Consider the following 19,363-nt stretch of genomic DNA (forward strand, 5'->3'; position numbering starts at 1 on the left):
GTGAGAGGGAGGACAGTGCCTTCGAAAAAGAGACTAGGACAATCAGCCCTGGGGGAGCTTGTTAAAAATACACTTCCTTGGCCCATCCCAGGTTAACTAAGTCCGAATATTTAGAAGTAGTGCTTGGGAATCATCTTTTCTAATCAGTTCCCATGGTGATGATTCACACAAATTTAAGTTCCCAGGGTCTCTGAGCTGGAGAGTATCTACTTGTGGAATTCAAAAGAGGGATGTAGACAGAGGGAAAGGCGAGGCACAGGGAGTGGCAGTCATGGTCATCTCAGGGGTGCCATTCTCCCCTCTGGGTTCAGGTTCCACCTATGATAGGAGGGGTGCTAGCAGGGGCAGGGGTCTCCTAGTTCTTCCTTGAAAGTCCTTTTTCCCAGGGAACTGAATGGTCAGCTGAGGGGACAGGAGAAAACAGTTTTTATACCAGAGCTCCATGTTATCCTAGGATAAATAATACCAGAAAAGTCCACTTAAAAGTGAATACACTTACTGTGTGGACCCAATTGTCAAAGTAGATTATGAGTAGAATGGGACAATCTTGAAAAATAAAATTTCAAAACTTGTATTTAGCAAACTTTAGATAATTACAACTATGTAGTAATTCCTAAGGCCTCTTACAACTTTACTTAGGATGTGTACTTTCTTGGGGGTGAGGGAGTGGAGCAGGACATAATTTTCTTGACAAAATTATCCAAGATCATTCTATGCCATCCTTCATTTTTGTTTGATCTTTGCAGGATGACCAAAAGGAGGTCATTTTGCAAACATTTTAGAGGGTGTCACCTATTTTTCCCAGGGGCGTCTCTTAAATCTTCAAGAAGCAAACCATTATTTTTTGAGACACCTGTCATGTCACCATTATGAAGATTCTCCTTAAATATCACCTGGACTCACTCTGCCAGAACCTCACTGAGGAACAGGTCTGCCTGTGTGATTCTCCAACATCACTTTCACTGACTTCATGGAATCCTGCAAGGTTTAAAATTACTCGTGAGATCTTTTACTTGCTTTGCACTGTCAGACATTTACAACATCCAAAGATTGGAAAGGAACTGGCTGTCAGGGACACTGACAGTAGTGGAATGAGGTGAGAGAGGAAGGTTGGGTAGTGGGGAGAATGAGATTGATAAACGAGGAGGGAAGGTTACGTTAGTGAGTACTTTACTGGTATGCTGTCCTGGGCATCCCCAGCCATTTTCGAACAGCAGGGACTCTGGATAACAAATACTGAGAAACAAAGCCCAAACAAATAAGGCCTGTGTGGACAAGAGGGCGGCATCTCAGCAGAATCTGGATTCTTTCGTACTCTGCTCTTCTTGGCCGTCTAGTGCGATGTCCTAGCACAGTGTGCTGTGGCTCCACCTGCTCTTCCACACTGCAAAGCTGCCCCCCTTCCCTCCAAGGAGCCACAAGACAAAAGGCCATTTGGTCAGATGACATTTTACTAAGTTGGAAACACAAAATGTGTCTTTGGAGAATATCAAGAGCCACACGTGGGCCAGAGAAGAAAGCAGAGGTGCGACAATCAGGGTGGGACCTTGGGGGAAATGTGGCCAGCCAAGTGGGACGTCAGCGGTGACTGAAGAATCCTTGAGGATGGTTATATTTAAATGGCTTCATCCTACTGGGACCCCTAGAGAAACAGGAGAAGGGAGAGTAGTTAACACCGTGCCTCCTGACTGATAAGAAAATGACGGTCCATTCACTCAAAGGAACAATCTGTAGCTGTTAAAAGGTAGAATTACATGATATGGAACACTGTGAGACAAGCGGACTGCAGAACACTATGTAAGGTGTGACAGCATTTTTGTAAAGACTGATTTATATGCTTGCAAAAGGATTAACACAAATTGCTATGGGCCCGGGAAGACAGGAATCAGTTCTGGGATGGTTTGGGCCCCCTCACTTTCTTATTACTTGGTTAACCACAAGCATGTTTTATTTCTACAATAAAAAATAAATTACAAAAAACATTCCTGCTTATAGGAAGATTCTCACGCATGTGGAGTCTGGAAGTGCAAAGAATCTGCCTTAGCTGCCTACCAGAAGCCTTGTGCTCCATATTTAGTACATCTTAGGTGCGATTCGTATCATTTTACACATGAAGAAACAAGCTCAGAGAGGTAAACTGTTTGCCCGACATTATTCAGCCACCAGGAAGTGGCAGAGCCGAGATTCAAGAACAGGTCTGACACCAAACCCTGTTTGTCCTAGGCAGGCTGACAGTCAGGAGCAAGCAGGTGGGTGGGCAAGACCTGCATCCACAGCCTTGACCCCAGGAGGTGGAGGTGCTTCACCTGTAATTAAACTGCTTCAAGCAAAATAACTTTCTCTTCCACACAACTCCACAATTAATGGGTGCCCAGCTAAAAAGGGACCCTTTCTCCCCTTGCATCTGCTTGTGACTGAGTCAATAATAAAGAGAAGGTGACATCTGGGTCTTGGTCTAAGGAAGAGAGAGAGAGAGAGACAGAGAGACAGAGAGAGAGAAAGAGAGAGTGTGTATGTGTTTTGCAGGGGATTGTTGAGGGGAGAGTGAAGGTTATTACTCTAATACCAGTGGTTGAGGGCTTACTCTGCCAGTGCTGTGCTTGGTACTTTACATGCACATTCTTATTTAATTTCTTTTTTTTTTTTTAATTTAATTTCATCCTCCCAACAACACCTGAGGTAGATGCTGCTTTACAGATGACAAAACTGAAGCTCAGAAGGTTGGAAGAGCTGGAATTTGAACCCAGGTCTTTCTGGCCCCAAAGCCCTTAACTGTCATATACCTCCCAACATCAGGAAGGTGCAGTTACCTGGGAAGTCCAGGCACACTGTGATGAAGAACCCAAGCCCGATGGTACCCAGTCACAGGCAGAGCCAGGGCCAGCCCTCAGGTCCCCTGCTACCCAGGATAGCACTCTGCACCCCAGAATCTTGGTCTCATCCCCACTGTCAGCCTTGCCTGTCCCACCTCACCAGCCATGGAGTTTACTGGATCAGAATCACCACAGGAGCACCTTCCTGCATGTCCTGCCAGAGAATTCAGCCTGGGCAACAAAGTACTTCAGCAAGTGGGTCCTTCAGGAACATCAGAGAATAGCAAATAAACATGGGCTGAGTGAGAGCTACCACCCTGGAAATGTGCTGCAGCAGGCTGGGAGGGTAGGGAGAGCCGAGGTCTCACATAGACCACTGGAGAGTAAATACTAGAGGGCACCAACACCTGGGTACCAGCTCTGCCTTCCACCAGCCACTTGGGGGCTGGAGCTGGTTATAACCAGACAATACTGTGAACCAGAGCAGGTGGAAGTGCCAGATGGAGGTGGAAGGATGCTGGGACAGTGTCCAGGGGCTGAGCCTGGCTGTCCAGGAACAAGGGGAAAGACACCTTTGAGCCTGACAGGGAACAACTGAGATATCCTGATTATAAACAGATTATAACTCTAACCTTTCCACAAACACTGCTCCTTTCCAACTCCTGGCCCAAAAGGGAAGGGAAGCCTAAGCAGTGGACTCTGGGTTTTTGAAACTGACTCTTTAAGCACAAGCACATGAGTTAGGGCATAAACGGGCAAGAAGGACCTAAACCAAAAAGAAAAGGAAACTAGAACTGCTATGAGCCCAGACACCCTAAATCCAAACTTTCAGAATGTGCTGGCATTTTCTGAGCACCTATCTTAAGCTAGAACTGTCCCAGAAGCATTAGAAGACTTACCTCTGATTCCTTATAAGCTAGAAGGTATTACTTCCATTTCAGCTTTGGAGAAATGGGTTCAGGACTAAGGTACAGTGACTTTCCCAAAATCACACAGCTGGTAAGCAGAGAGTAAAGCTCTACCTCGAGTCTGTTTTACTTCAGAGTTGGGTTCCTTCTGGAGCTGCTACTGTCTAAGGATGTGATTCCCACCTGATATGTGAGCTCTCTGGGAAGACTACAGCAGACCCTCTAGGGAATGGTGGGGATGTACATATTTGGATGATAAAAAGCAAACAAAGTCCTATTGTTTTCCACAGAAGGTATAGAAAGTAAAGTTCAGTCATAGCCTCTTGGTTAGTGGTCTGCCTTTGGGTAGAGACAAGAAATGCTGCTCTGAGCTCAGTGTGTTTGTGAAGAACAGTTAGGCAAGGCCGATAGGAGATAGGTTGTGGGGAAGTTTCAGGAAGAATGGAGCAAGTCCTCCCCAGGAGGTATGGCTGCAGGATTTTAATTTCCACTGTGAACACAGGCAAGTGCACCTGCAACCATCCTGGGCTCTGTAAAAGGAGACTTTGCCTCCCACAGGACTCAGGTTTCTGCACAATCCCCATAAGAGGCAGGGTGAAGGATCTCCAACCAGAGCCCCTCCTGTCCCCATCCCTTACCTGAAGAGCCGAAGACACATCTTCTCCTGGGGAAATTCCTTGGGCCCCTCCACACTGTCATCGTGGCTCTCAGTCTCTAGGTAGACATCCAGCAGCACGCACAGACGCTGCAGCTGGTTGGTCAGGAGCTGGTGGCTGGGCCGGGGCCCACACAGCTCCTTGTAGCACACATTGACCTCACTCTCCATGGCCTGTGTGGGTGGGAAAGCCAGCAGGTCAGACTTCTGGAATGGCCTGCCAGTGTGTGGTCGATCCACTGGCAGGGCTTCCATACCCAGCTGGGCCTGAGGGCTCCATGAGACCTGTGTCTGGTGCCTCTGCAGGAGCTGGCCAGCCAGGATGAGGTGGACAGGCTTGTCCTGGGGCTCTCTCTCCTCAAGACAACAGGGTTTTCCTGATTTTGACCCATAACTTTCAATGCCTTTCATGCTCACAGCCATAAGGAGAAATCTTAAGGTAAGATCCAAGTCAGAAGGTACTAGGGTTAAAAATATAAGATCATGTAATACATACATGAAAAGATAACAACATCATTATCCATTAGGGAAATACAAATTAAAACCACAATGAGATATCACTGCACACCCACCAGGATAGCCATGGAACCTGGTACATTGTTGGTGTGAATATAAATGGTACAGCCTCTGTGGAAAACAGTTTGGCAGTTCCTCAGAAAGTTAAACATAGATTACAATATGACTCAGCAGTCCCATTTCTAGGTATATATGCCAAAGAACTGAAAACTGGAACTTGAACTGATATTTGTACACCGATGTTCATAGGAACATTATTTGCAATTAGCCAAAAGATGGAAGCAACCCAATTGTCCATTAACCAATGAATGGATAAACAAAATTGGTCTATCCATACAATGGAATATTATTCAGCTATAAAAAGGACTGAAGTGCTGACACATGCTACAACATGGATGAACCTTGATGACATCATGTTGAGTGAAATAAATGAAACACAAAAAGACAAATAATATATGATTTCACTTATATGAAATACTTAGAATAAACAAATTCAAAGAAAGTAGACTACAAATCACCTGGGGCTAGCGGTGAGGGGAATGGGGAATTATTATTTAACGGGTACAGAGTTCCTGTTTGTGGTGATGGTAGCACTGTAGTGTGAATATAATTAATACCACTGCATTGTACATATGTAAGTGGTTAAAACGGGAAATTCGATGTTGTATATATGTGACCGTGATAAGATTTAAAACAATATGTATATATAAACTTACAACTACTCTAATAAAATAAATAAGTAAATATATATACAAATATACCTAGCCATAAAGCTGCTACCAAATCAAATCTAGTATAATAATAATTAACCACTGCAATGCTCTCACACATTCTCATGCCAGAGCCTATCTAATGCTTTTGAAAATTCACGTCTTCACGCAAGGCCAAGACATCACCTTTTATTTATTTATTTTCCCCTCATTGTTTGTACTGTCTGTTCTCTGTGTCCATTCACTGTGTGCTCTCTCTGTCTGCTGGTCTTCCCTATAGGAGGCCACTGGGACCCAAACTTGAGACCTTCCATGTGGGAGAGAGGGCTCAACTGCTTGAGCCACCTTAGCTCCCTGACAGTCACCTTTTGAGGCAGGTATTTATAGCCCCATTTTATAAATGGAGAAACCTGTGGATCCCAAGTTAGTTAAGTGGGTGAGATGGGCCTAGGATTTTTCATCTACTACACCATGTAGCTTCCAGGAAATTCTACAATTTCTGGCAAGAGCCCCTGTCTGAAAGTTAAACCATTGTCCCACCCCTCAGTTGAAGCAGGCCCTGCTACTTCCCACTTGCCCAAGAAGGCACTCCTGCGCTCCCTGTCACTCCCAGCAAGGCCTTACCCGAATGTTGTCATCGTTGCTATTGGTTTTTTCCCCTTTCCAATTCAGACAAAGCTGGAAAATTGGTGGGATGGAGGAGTAGCCAGGGTTCAGCACGACAGCAGCTTGGAGTTTGGCTGGGAAGGGAGTAGACAGGAAAAAAGATCAGTTCTAGTCTCAGCCTGCCGGCCATGGCACCCTCCCCACTGTAGTCCTGAGGCTAGCTCAAATGTCTCATACTAATTCAAGTGCTGCAGAGGGCATTCTAGTACTGACTGACTCACATGTTTTTTCTAGAATTCCTGAAGTAGAATTGCCAGGTTGCAGAATGTGAGGCCCAGTGACTGGTTCCTCCAAGGACCTTGAGCTATTTCCTGTGCCGGGGGGTATGTGGCTCCCTAGAGTCTAGTCCCCATTGGGTTTGCGCAGGATTTCTATTTGCTAACTTTACAGACTGTTTTAACTGGTGTTCCTTTATTTGCAAAAACAGTTAAGGATTTTTCTATGTGAAGGTTTATGATCTGCTTTTTCTTTTCAACAATATTATGCATCAGCAGTTACATCAGTGAAATATATTTTCCCTATTTTGTTCCTTTTATTAATATATATTTTGTTATGTAAAACTTTTCAATAGCCAGCATTTAATAAGCACTACGTGTTCTATACACCACACAAAGCGCTTTACATATACTTTAGTTCATCCTAACAATGATCTCCCACAAGATGTGTTCAAGTCCTAACCCCATCCTATGGGTGTGAACATGTTTGTAAATAGGATCTTTGGAGAGCCTATTAAAATGAGGCTAAACTGAATTAGTGTGGGCCTTAATCCTAGACTGGAATCCTTATAAGCAAAGGAAATTTGGACACAGAAGTAGAAGCCACAGGAGACAGAAGGAGATTGTCAAGTGACAGTGGCAGAGGGAATGATACCGGCAAGCCACCACTAGAAAACTATAAACTTTGGAGTAAGCATGGCCTGCCAATACCTTGATTTTGGACTCTAGCCTCCAAAACGTGATATAACAAATTCCTGTTGTTTAAGCCAACCTATACATGGTACTTGTTATAGCTGCCCTGGCAAACTAAGACAGATCCTATGAGATGGGGACCATTGTTATCATTTCCATTTTATATATAAAGAAACAGAGACTCTAACAGAAACTTTCCCAAGATCCAACAGCTCCCAAACAGCATTGCTGAGTTTAACCAAAAAAGCCTGATGTCAAAGCCTGTGCTCATTATCACTGAACTAAACAACTGCATATTTGAATATATTCATTTTTTCTCTGGTAATAGGCTCCACCTTTTTCAATGGGCTGGCACTTATCTCCTCTCCAGCAATGGGATAAGTATACCATTCCTTTTTTTTTAATTTTTTAATTTTTTTAATGTTACATTAAAAAAATATGAGGTCCCATATACCCCCCACCCCCCTCACCCCACTCCTCCCCCCATAACCACCACCTTCTCCATCATCATGAGACATTCACTGCATTTGGTGAATACATCTCTGAGCACTGCTGCACCTCATGGTCAATGGTCCACACCATAGCCCACACTCTCCCACAGTCCACCCAGTGGGCCATGGGAGGACATACAATGTCCGGTAACTGTTCCTGCAGCACCACCCAGGACAAATCCAATCCCCGAAAATGCCCCCATATCACATCTCTTCCTCCCACTTTTTATTGATTTATGGGGGGAGAGGGGAGTTTAACTCTTTGACCCACCAGTAATTCAAATAATATATTAATAGGACAGGAAAGTACAGGTTAAGGTAATTTTTTCCTGACAGTTACAACATTTATTAAAAAATGACCCCTTTCCTTACTGTTGTTTCTCTTATAACGATCTGCATATATTTCTGGGTTTCTTTCCTCACCAATTTTTTTTTTTTTTTTTAAAGATTTATTTATTTAATTCCCCCCCTTTCCCCAGTTGTCTGTTCTCTGTGTCTGTTTGCTGCATCTTGTTTCTTTGTCCACTTCTGTTGTCGTCAGCGGCACGGGAAGTGTGCCATTCCTGGGCAGGCTGCACTTTCTTTCACACTGGGCGGCTCTCCTTACGGGGCACACTCCTTGCGCGTGGGCCTCCCCTACGCGGGGGACGCCCCTGCGTGGCAGGGCACTCCTTGCGCGCATCAGCACTGCGCATGGGCCAGCTCCACACGGGTCAAGGAGGCCCGGGGTTTGAACCGCGGACCTCCCATGTGGTAGACGGACGCCCTAACCACTGGGCCAAGTCCGTTTCCCACCAATTTGTTTTTAATCCGCATTAGGTAAAGTTCTCAAACTGATCCTTTGTAAAATAATTAAAAAAAAAAAAAAATATATATATATATATACGTAGTTGTTGCGGAGCTATACATCTAAATTTCACTTGCACCCTTTTAAAATAGTAACCTATATGTTTAGGGATGAGATAAAAATATTTTTAAAAAAGGCGGAGGAGTGGAGGATGATAAGCAAATGTATAGGGAATCGGACTTTGGCCCAGTGGTTAGGGCGTCCGTCTACCACATGGGAGGTCCGCGGTTCAAACCCCGGGCCTCCTTGACCCGTGTGGAGCTGGCCATGCGCAGTGCTGATGCACGCAAGGAGTGCCTTGCCACGCAAGGGTGTCCCCTGCGTGGGGGAGCCCCACGCGCAAAGGAGTGCACCTGTGAGGAAAGCCGCCCAGCGTGAAAAGAAAGAGCAGCCTGCCCAGGAATGGTGCTGCCCACACTTCCCGTGCCGCTGACGACAACAGAAGCGGACAAAGAAACAAGACGCAGCAAATAGACACCAAGAACAGACAACCAGGGGAGGGGGGAAATTAAATAAATAAATAAATCTTAAAAAAAAAAAAAGCAAATGTATAAATTCTAAATAATGTTTGCTTATTATGTGGGAGGGAATGAAATGGGATTGGGGAGCTTCAATTGTATATAAAATATTTAATTTACTCAGAATATTATTAAAAAAAGGACACAGGGAAGCAGATGTGGCCCAAATGATTGAGCTCCTGCCTACCACATGGGAGGTCCCAGGTTCAGTTCCCAGTGCCTCTTAGAGAAGATGAGCAAGATGGTGAGCTGGCCAACAAGATGACACAATAAGGAGACACAAAGAGGAAAGATAATGAGAAACACAACAAAGCAGGGAGCTGAGGTGGCTCAAGTGACTGAGCGCCTCTCTCCTGCATGGGAAGTCTCAGGTTCAGTTCCTGGTACCTCCTAAAGAGAAGACGAGGGAAATGGATGTGGCTCAATCAACTGGACTCCCGTTTGCCATGTGGGAGGTCCAGGGTTTGGTGCCCAGGGCCTCCTGGTGAGGGCAGGCTGGCCCATGCAGCAGGCTGGCCCATGCGGAGTGCCGGCCCATGCAGAGAATGTCACCCTGTGCAGGAATGTCACCCTGTGTGGGAATGCCGTCCTGCACAAGAGAGCTGCCATGTGCAGGGATGCCAGCTGACGCAGAGAGCTGGTGCAGCAAGATGATGCAACACAAGACACAGAGAAGAGAAAATAAGACATAGCAGAAGAGGGAGCAGAGGTGGCACAAGAGAGTAACAGCCTCTCTCCTACTCTGGAGGGTCCTGGGACTGGTTCCCAGAGCCGCCTAATGAGAATATAAGCAGACACAGAAGAATACACAGCAAATGGACACAGAAAGCAGGAGAGCAGACAATGGGGAGGGGGGAAAGAAAGAGGGGAGGGGAGGGGAAGGGAGGGGAAGGGAGGGGAGGGGAAGGGGAAGGGAGGGGAAGGAAGGGGAGGGGAAGGGAGGGGGAAGGGAGGGGGAAGGGAGGGGAAGGGAGGGGGAGGGGAGGGGGAGGGGAGGGGGAAAGGGAAAGGGAAGGGAAGGGGAAGGGGAAGGGGAAGGGAAGGGAAGGAAGAAAGGAAGAAAGGAAGAAAGGAAGAAAGAAAAAGATGAGCAGACACGGAGAGCACACAGCGAGTGCAAATGAGGGGTGGGGGAGATGAATAAATAAATCTTTAAAAAATAAAAAAAGGACATGAAGGAAAAAGAGAGAGGAAGGAAGTAGGTATTAAGACTCTAATATCAAAGACTCCGACCCTTCCTTCCACTTCTTGCTGTGGACTAGAACGACAGGCTTCTTTCTTGGCTCGGTGGCCAGGTTCTATGAAAAATGCCAGGCCCTGCTGAGACTGTGGTGAGACCCCAGCACGACAGGCCAAGTTTGGCAATCTGGGTCCTGGTGGAAACAGATGCTAAGAGAGCAGTGAGGAACCACAGCTTTTGATACCTCTAAAGTGGGGGCATTCTGAAGAGAGAAGGAGGTTCCAACTTTATAACCACAAAGAGTGACAACTCTGCCTTTTTGTGAAGAGGGGAAAGAACAGGATGTTTGATTCTAGAGACCAGAAAAGGCGCTAAGGGCTCAGGCTCAAGTCAGAGCTAGGTTTGAATCCACCATTTCCTGGCTTTGTGACTAAGCCTTAATTTCCCTACCTATAAAAAAGGGAATGATACTACCACTCCCAGGTCTGCTGTGAGGGTTAAATTAGATAAAGCATGTATGTGCCTGTGGCACAGACTAAGTCTCCACTCAGTGATGGCTATCATAATCATTGTTATTTAAGTATCCCTGGCAGTATTGCAGACCTTTTGCTTGCTTTAGGCAACCCTCAAGAAGGTTTTATTCTTAGTGGCTTCCCTTGCCTAGAACCAATGTGATCAGTACAGCAATTACCTGTGCCCCTTTCCACGAGAGCCATGTAGTACAGATTGGTGTCCCCAGCTAGTCCCGCCTCCACAATGTCTTTGGTGAAATGCAGCTCCTGAAACAGTCACAAAAGACAGGGAGTTAATCACTGACTCAATCCCCTATCCTTCAGGTGAAGGGCAGTAGTTCAAAGGAAACATGGGCATGCAGAACCTGTGAGAGCAAGGGTGACCTGTTGCTCCTCCACCTACCATGTAATCCTCATGGGCAAGTGTCACCCACTTGACCAGGCGAGAGACAACCTTTGCAGGGAAGAGGTACTGGCAATCACTGGTAACTGGCACAATGCCATGTTCTAAAAGAAAGCAAGATAGGTGAGGTCACAGGTAGAAAGCAGGTACTGTTGGGAAACTACATCCTCCTGAGGCCCTCGGGAGGGCTGAGATGGCCCTGACAGCTGTCTGGTATGCCTGATCCAGAGCAGGTACCCAAATGAATGTGTGCAAGGAATGCAACTTCACCAACCTGACCTTCACCCTGAAAGATGTGTATGTGGCTGGACCCGGCACCAGCATCCATGGTGCTTTATCTTTAACGCAAATGATAGTCCATGAAACAAAACCCCTGCAGCCAGAACCAGTGACAGGGCCTCTGCAGAAGTGACTGTTAATTAGATCAATTAGCCTTGAGGGCTGTGTTTTCACTGCTGACCTTGACTGAGTAAACCAAAGTGCTGTCAGTTTTTCTACCAAAGGAGAGGAGCTAGAGAACTGCTCGAGGGTAAATTCTTGCTGGCATTTCAACACGTAAATATGCCTTCTAAGTAAATGCTGCCCAGGAAGACAGCCATCCAACCCTGGGACAATATCCTCAGCATACTGAGAGAGTGAGGCATGAGAGAAAGCAGGGCTGGCCTGGAGAGATCAGCGACCACTGGCCCAGGGGTTGGCGTCTCGGAGGGGTCTTGGAAACCCAATGCCTTTCCTAATAAGAACTCTCTTAGACCAGAAAGATCTTAACTAAAGCCACCCTGCAAATGCCTTGTACATGGCAAGCACATAACAACTATTAATGAATAAACTAAAAGAAGTCCCCACAGGACCACTGCCCAGGGCTCAGCTGCAATCAGCTGGAGGCTCACCAGAATCAGCTGGAAGCTCACAAAAAATCAGGGGCCTATCACTCTGGAGACTATCAGTTCAGTGGGTGGGAATGAGGGAGTGGATCCCTGGGCAGCTGTATTTCAAATAATTTGAATGTAAACTCCTCAAAGGCAGGGGCTTGGTCTTTTCTTCTCCCAGCACCACACCCAGAGACCAAGAATTAGGTTCCTGTTACTTACCTGTAAAAAGCACACCAAAGTCTGGGAAGCACTGACCTAGGATGAGCTGCTCCTGACCATCTTCTAACTCAGGGGCTCTTAAAACACTTTTGTCCCATGGACTCCTTTGCCAGTCAGGTGAAAACCACAGACCCCCTACTAAGTCCACACTACACTGTGTATGATTTAATAAATACATCACACCCACACCAACATATCCCCACAAGAGTAATGTTTTTTGAATTTCAATTCAAGCTCATGGACCCCTGGTTAAGAACCCCTGCTCTAACTTGTGCTGCCCAGGCTTTGGGTATATTCTCTGAGGGTGGGGACAGCCCTGACGGCCCTGGGGGAAGTTAGACCTCCGCTTAGGCCCTCCCCAACCCCTCTTCTCTGTAAGAACTGGGAATCCAGTCCTTTTTGCCATCAGGCTTCAAGAACTCTGAATGACAGGCTAAGCCGTTCCTTTCCCTGTGTTGTCTAAGTGGCTCTCAAGCTGCAACCCCCTCAGCGGCTTACCCAGAGATGCAAACTGCTTATGGAGGGCCAGACGGGACTGCACCCTGGTCTTCAGCAGTTTCATGGTGGTCTCCATGTGGCTGGCACTCAGCGAGTGGTCAGCGATCACTGTGTGCTGTGAATGACAGTGAGGTGGCACACACTGGTGACTGCTCCCTCTCCCCTCTTCCAGGCACTGCCTCTCTCCTAGGACTTTCTGGCCTGTGGCAGCCCAGCCCACCCACGCCCCGTGACAGTGTCTTTTGGGAATGGCAGGATTTACCTGCCATGACAGGCCAGATGCAGAGTCCCAGCTAGAATGAACTCCTGAGAAAAAAAGGCTTTAGCTAAGATGCTGCATCCCCCGGGGTTCTAGTTCCTCATTATTTTTGGTGTCTTTATACATAATACTAAGGAAAGCACAAAGCCATATTATATCCAGAGCAAGTACCCAAGTTGCTTTGATGTGGAGGGCTACTAGGTTCAGGGAGAAGACCAAAGGTCCCTAAACATTTCTAGGCCTTCTATGTTTTAGTGATGGAGTATCCTGCAACCCTGAGTTCTCCTCAGCTGACGAAGGACAGGTTAGAGCCCCAAATAAAGCAGAATGCTAGCTCAAGGCCCTAAAAGGCCATGGGAGGTCTCTCTGAGGTATGTATAGGAGAGAAAGTAGAGCTCCTCAGCCAAGGAGACCAGACCAATGTACACACCTGGGGCTGCTCTTTGGGGAAGTGGAGGCCACCCAGCTTCTGTACCCACAAATAGGGATGACCCAGGTCAAGTACATAGTCTCTCAAAGTCAGGATGCTGCAGAAAAGAACACAGGACAAAATGGTTTTATAAGTTGTTTCTGCTGTGATCCCAGCATATTGCCCTTCTACCATCCTCCCCTTTCCCACAGTCTAGACCTGTAGGCTCAGTCATGATCACAGCCCAGGCTATCTTTAAAGCCTTGTGACTTCATCATTTCCTTCCTGTGAATCTCTCTCCCATATTCACTTTTCTCTTTCTCCTTGCAGCAAATCTCATGCATTTGAGATTTGACTCATGCAAATCTCAAATAAAAAGAGTCATTGGTCTACCAATTTCTAAAATATTTGAAAAATTTTTAATCCCCAGAGGATTAAAATGCTAACATTTTTGGGGAGTGGATATAGCTCAATTGTTGAGTGCCTGCTTTGCAAGAACGAGGTCCTGGGTTCAATCTCTGGTACTTCCTTAAAAAAAAAACTGAACATTTTGATGGTATAACATGTTCTTATCATGTTCATTGAGTTTTGATCCTCCCTCCACACTATGACTCCCCCACTCTTGGCCTCACAAGCAGGAAAGAGCACATGTTCCCTTTTCTCCCTTCTGCCCTGGGTCACCCCTCCCTTCTGGGAGGCTTCTGGCCCTCACGGGTCTCTAGCATTGGGCTTGGGCTACTAAAGACACTCAGAAGTGAAGAGGCTGGGAGAGGAAGAAACCTCTGCTGACTTACCCAACTTTATCAAATTGATACTGATTGGCTGGATTTGGAGTTTTCTTCCCATGATCCCCAGGGTACAAACAGCTTAGGACTGAGTCAGGAGACAGCAAGTCACTGGAAAAAGGAGAAGAAGCTACAGTGAGAATGCTAGCCATGCAGGTCTTGGATATTTGGGGTTTGGTAATGCCACCCTATCAACGATCAATGCCACCCCTTATGAGTGCTTCTTGTGGGACACACCATATATATGCCTGAGGCCACTGAATCCTCAACACCCTATGAGGTAGGGAATATTATCATCTCTATTTTACAAAGGAGGGCCTCAGGGCTCTGAAAGATGTGGCCTGTCTGAGATAACACTGCTAAGAAGTGGTGGAGTTAGGATTTGTACTGTCTGATCAAAGGTAATAGTAACCCTAACCACTAGATTTTTTTCTTTTTCTTTTAAAAACTAATCCCTTTCAAGAGTTATATAGAGGCCATAGCCTTATCACAGGGAGCAAAACCCAGTGACAATGGCAATAGAAATAATCACAAGTCTCATAGAAGTAGAATGCACTCCTTGCCACCCCAGAGAGAACAAGTGTGCTGCTTTGTTGCTGTGTCTAGCTCATTTTGACCAAACTGCAGGCTGATCACATAAAAATTTATACTTCCCTTTGTATTTCTAAAAAAAAAGATATTTTCAGATGCCCTGGAGACAAGGTGACCTAGCACTGTAAGCAGAGGGTGAGCACGTCACTATCGCCAGCCAGCAGGAATGGTTAGGGCAAAGTCTGTAATTAAACGTGACAAGCAGAAAAGAGAAGGTCCTGCTCTGTTGCAGAGGGTAATATATTAATCTTATCACAGAGGATGGCAAGGTCCATTCTTTCCCTGAGCCAACAGTGGGGGGCTCTCTTTTATCTTTCCAAGGGTAGCAGCAGAAGCCACTCAGGCTGGACATGTGGATCTGCTGCTGAGCCCCAGGGACACCCTGACCCCAGCAACCTTCGGGAAAAGCAGAGCAGGTGGCTGTGGCTCTTCCCTAGTCTTATCTAGTCCAGAGTATCCCTGTGCCCCAAGGGTATCTGCCCAATTCACTGCCTTACAAGGAGATCAGGCTAAAGAGTGAAAATTTTCAGACTTCAGTCAAAGTTAAGTGACTATTACTGGCAGCTTTTTAATTGACAAAACCTGATGGAAGAATGAAATCATCTTGACAAAATTTAGATCTGCAATATGTGGCTCAGGAAAAATGAACTTGGTAAAAATAATGGTCATAAAAGGGGAGGTTATATATAGTTACAGACATATGTTACAAACAAAAAAACTTCAGTGCATCAATTCTTTATTATAAAATTATAATGAACAAGAAGGGATTTTAAAACCTTGGTAAATTAAAAGTGAAAATGATTAAATATGGATTAATAGCTTAATGAAAAACTGATTAATAAATTAAACTGACCCAATGGAGATCATGCTGGAAAATAATTTCTCAAGGAAAATTTAGCAATGTTGGTATACCTACAACAAAATGTTTGTATTAAAAACTTTAATCCTTTAATGAATTAATAGATCCAGGCAATGGTCATCAATGGCTGCTAACATTACAAAAACAGATAGCCTGTGCTCCTGGTAAGTACCCAGTGACATCTGTGATGGTCTCACCTTCCACCTCTCCACCCCTATCCCAAATCAAAATAAAATCTGATGGAATCTCTAAATCTAACTAACGATTTAAGGAATACAGGGGGTAAGGACAACATGCTAAACTGTACCCCAGGGATACAATCGTCAAAATCCACACATGGGGAACTCTACTAAGCAAACAACCCTCTTTCCTTAAAAACTGGAAAAGACAAAAAAAGATGGTGAGACCATTTGATAAACAGACCTGGGAAAGGCTTCAGCCAATTACAATGTCTAGACCTTAGAGAGCTCCAAATTCAAAATGTGAGAAAATCAAGAAAATATGAAACCTGATTGGATATTGGATGATATTAAGGAATCACTATGATATTATGATTATACTGAGAGGAAAAAAGTGTCTCTATATTTTAGAAGAATGGATATTGGGTTGGTGTCTCCACAGGGTCAAAGTAGCCTGTACTTGATCAAAGGCCTCTGGGAGCCTGGAGCCTCAGGTTGTAGATCCAGGGTTTCACTATTAAGCCACATGAGCCACATGCCCTCTGGATATCAGTTCCCCATCTCTAAAATAGGGGGCTAGGCTAAACAAGCCCTGAAGATCTAATCACATGGTACTTCCTTTTATGTCTCCTCCCTTTTTGGGACCAGGGCCCACCTGGAGATGGCAGCAATATAGTACATTGGCTACAAAGATCCGGCCAACTTCAAATTAACTCTTTCTACTCACTACCACGACCTTGGGGAAGTCTCCGAACTCTCCAGAGCCGTCAGCTCCTTCACTGATATACTGAGGACAATAAGATCTATACTGTGGGGGAAACGGACTTTGGCCCAGTGGTTAGGGCGTCCGTCTACCACATGGGAGGTCCGTGGTTCAAGCCCCGGGCCTCCTTGACCCGTGTGGAGCTAGCCCATGCGCAGTGCTGATGCGCGCAAGGAGTGCCCTGCCACACAGGGGTGTACCCCGTGTAGGGGAGCCCCACGCACAAGGAGTGCGCCCATAAGGAGAGCCGCCCAGCGCGAAGGAGGGAGCAGCCTGCCGAGGAATGGCACCGCCCACACTTCCTGTGCCGCTGATGACAACAGAAGTGGACAAAGAAACAAGACGCAGCAAAAAGACACAGAAAACAGACAACCGGGGGAAGGGAGGGGAATTAAATAAATAAAAATAAATTAAAAAAAAAAAAAAAAGATCTAAACTGTGGAGTTACTGTTAAGAATTAAACAATTCTTCTAATTGATATGATAAACATACCAGCTGTTTACCAAGTACTTCACCTGTGCTAAGCACCTGGCTGGACTCTTCAAAAGCCCCATGTGGGGACACTACAATTGACAGTCACAGAGTGAGAAAACACTCAGAGGCCAGGTAATGTGCCTAAAGGTACATACACAGCTGTGAGGGGCAGAACCAGGATTTGCCTGAGTTCCAACTTGAGTCCTGACTCATAAGCAGTCCGCAGTGCTGCCTCCATTCTTGCCCACACGGAGCTTAGCGAGAAGCTAGAGTTATGCATGCAATCAAGGCCTGCCTACAGGACTGCTGTTAATAGGCTGGCCAGCTGAGAAATGAGCAAGCAAAATGATCCGGATGAGATGCTCCTCTGTAACCAGGGCTCCCAGGAAGGAGAGCCCTGGCTGAGCAGGGTTTCTGGGAGCTCTGAAGGCGGCCCTGGGCTCCCCCTACTGGGGTCAGGTGGGAACAGGGTCAATTTCATCCAGAGTGCCCTTGGGCAGTCTAACAACACTCTCAAGCACAGGGCCCCAGGCAGCAGCTGAAGATGGGGACTCTTAACTGCTAGGTCTAAAACCCAGGGGATGCCCCACCATTGTGTAGCCATGGGAAGTGCCCTGCCCCTCCAGGCTTTCTATAGCTGACATGAGGTCTAAGTGGAATCAGGTAGGTGTGGGTGCCAGCAGTGGTGCCGGGTTGGAGCAGTGCTCTCATAATCAGAGCTACTTCCTCTCCAGGCCCTGTTGGCCTTCCCTGCTTCCCACTCCTGGCTACAACACGACTGCCATGGCCAGGGGCTCCCTGGAGATACTGAGCCTGTGCCTCTGCTCACCCTCCACAAACACCCCACAGTCCTTCCTTCCACCCCCAAGTAAGGACAGCCTGGGAAATCTGTCAACCCGACAAGGTCTGCCATATCTTATTTTTATACTCCCACACTTTCCACTGGATGTAAAAAGCTGGTATTCTGCCCCGCCTACACAACTTCACAAATTAAAGTGAGTGCTTTCTAAATACCAGCCAGTGGTGTGCCAGGGCTTCTACACTATGTGGACACAATACAGAGTCAATGTAGCCGTGAACCTCCAAGAAACCAGGGAAGAGAACAACCAAGAGCAGCCCAGCATCACAGATCTTATCACAGGCCCCACTCCCATGCCCACTCCCACCCCCCACCCCAAAATACCCTGCACTGATGGGCGTGATCAGCTCCGTGGCAGTTGTGACTTTGGCTTTTACTGTCATGATGTTGAGGTTCATCAGGTAGTAGAAAGTCAGGTGAAGCACACTTTCATCTGGAGATGGGATTGGAAGGAAATAATTTATGAGTCAGACACTTAGAGCAGAGTCAACAGTACCATAGAAAAGAATTTAAAAGAGGCTTTGTAAATCTTTTACTAGAAAAAAAACTGAGACTGTTGAATAAAAAGAGTAAAGTGTCCACAAATTCTCCGATGCTCCTGCCTCCAAAAGGTAGAACTGAACTGTCCTCTTCTTGAGTATGGACTAGACTTTGTGAATTGCTTCTAGCAAAAAGAGCATGGAAAATGGTAGCTTTATTATGGAAAAATCTGGCAGATACCACCTTAATCAAGTGATCAAGGTTAACCAGTAATAAGACAGAGATATCATGAGAGCACAGATGACATCTTGATATTCTTTCCCCAAATCCATTACCTCAATGTAATCATGAAAAAATATCAGACAAGCCCAATCTGAGAGACAGTCTGTATGTGTCAAGTGCATGAAAGACAAGGAAGGATTGAGGAACTGTCACTAACAGGAGATTAAGAAGAATGACAATTAAAGGCAATGTGGGATCCTGGACTGAATTCTAGTTCAGATAAAAGACATTGGTGGAAAAACTGGGAAATCTGAATAAATTCTGTAGTTTAGTTAATAGTATTGTATTAATAAAGTTAATATTGGTTTTGTTAATTGTACTCTAGTTAAGTAAAACATGAACAATAAGGCGAAGGTGGTTGAAGAGTATATGGGAACTCTCAGTACCATCTTTGTAACACTCACTAAAATTATCTCAAATTAAATGGAAAAAGAAAAAGGCAGAGACAACCAGCGTATAGAATTATGTTTCCATTTGTGTGAAAAATAAAGGGGAGGGGAATGGATGTGGCTCAAGCAGTTGAGCACCCGCCTCCCACATGGGAGGTCCTGGGTTTGGTTTCTGGTGTCTCCTAAAGACGAGCAGATGCAATGAGCTGAAACAACAAGCTGATGCACCAACCAGATGTTGCGCGAGCAGTTGGGACAGCTGCCTCTCACATGGGTTTGGAGAAATTTGAAACTGTAATGCTTTCTTGGGCCAAGGAC

General features: G+C 45.9%; 1 protein-coding gene across 20 annotated transcripts in view; it reads right to left on the minus strand.

The window, feature by feature from the left end:
• Positions 1-1,433: 1,433 nt before the first annotated feature.
• The window catches only part of THOC5 (THO complex subunit 5), a 38,210-nt gene continuing 20,280 nt past the window's right edge, over positions 1,434-19,363 (minus strand). For all 20 annotated transcript variants that reach the window (XM_023589745.3, XM_023589747.3, XM_071209850.1 and 17 more), the window contains 9 exons: positions 18,219-18,327; positions 14,179-14,280; positions 13,406-13,502; positions 12,717-12,831; positions 11,128-11,231; positions 10,904-10,991; positions 6,227-6,342; positions 4,360-4,550; positions 1,434-1,642 (listed from right to left, as the gene is read on the minus strand). In XM_023589745.3, coding sequence (XP_023445513.1) covers positions 1,579-1,642; positions 4,360-4,550; positions 6,227-6,342; positions 10,904-10,991; positions 11,128-11,231; positions 12,717-12,831; positions 13,406-13,502; positions 14,179-14,280; positions 18,219-18,327 — 986 coding nt within the window. In that variant the 3' untranslated portion in view covers positions 1,434-1,578. The remainder of the gene's footprint in view (positions 1,643-4,359; positions 4,551-6,226; positions 6,343-10,903; positions 10,992-11,127; positions 11,232-12,716; positions 12,832-13,405; positions 13,503-14,178; positions 14,281-18,218; positions 18,328-19,363) is intronic.

Source organism: Dasypus novemcinctus, chromosome 19 (assembly GCF_030445035.2).
Source record: "Dasypus novemcinctus isolate mDasNov1 chromosome 19, mDasNov1.1.hap2, whole genome shotgun sequence".
Taxonomy (NCBI): Eukaryota; Metazoa; Chordata; class Mammalia; order Cingulata; family Dasypodidae; genus Dasypus; species Dasypus novemcinctus.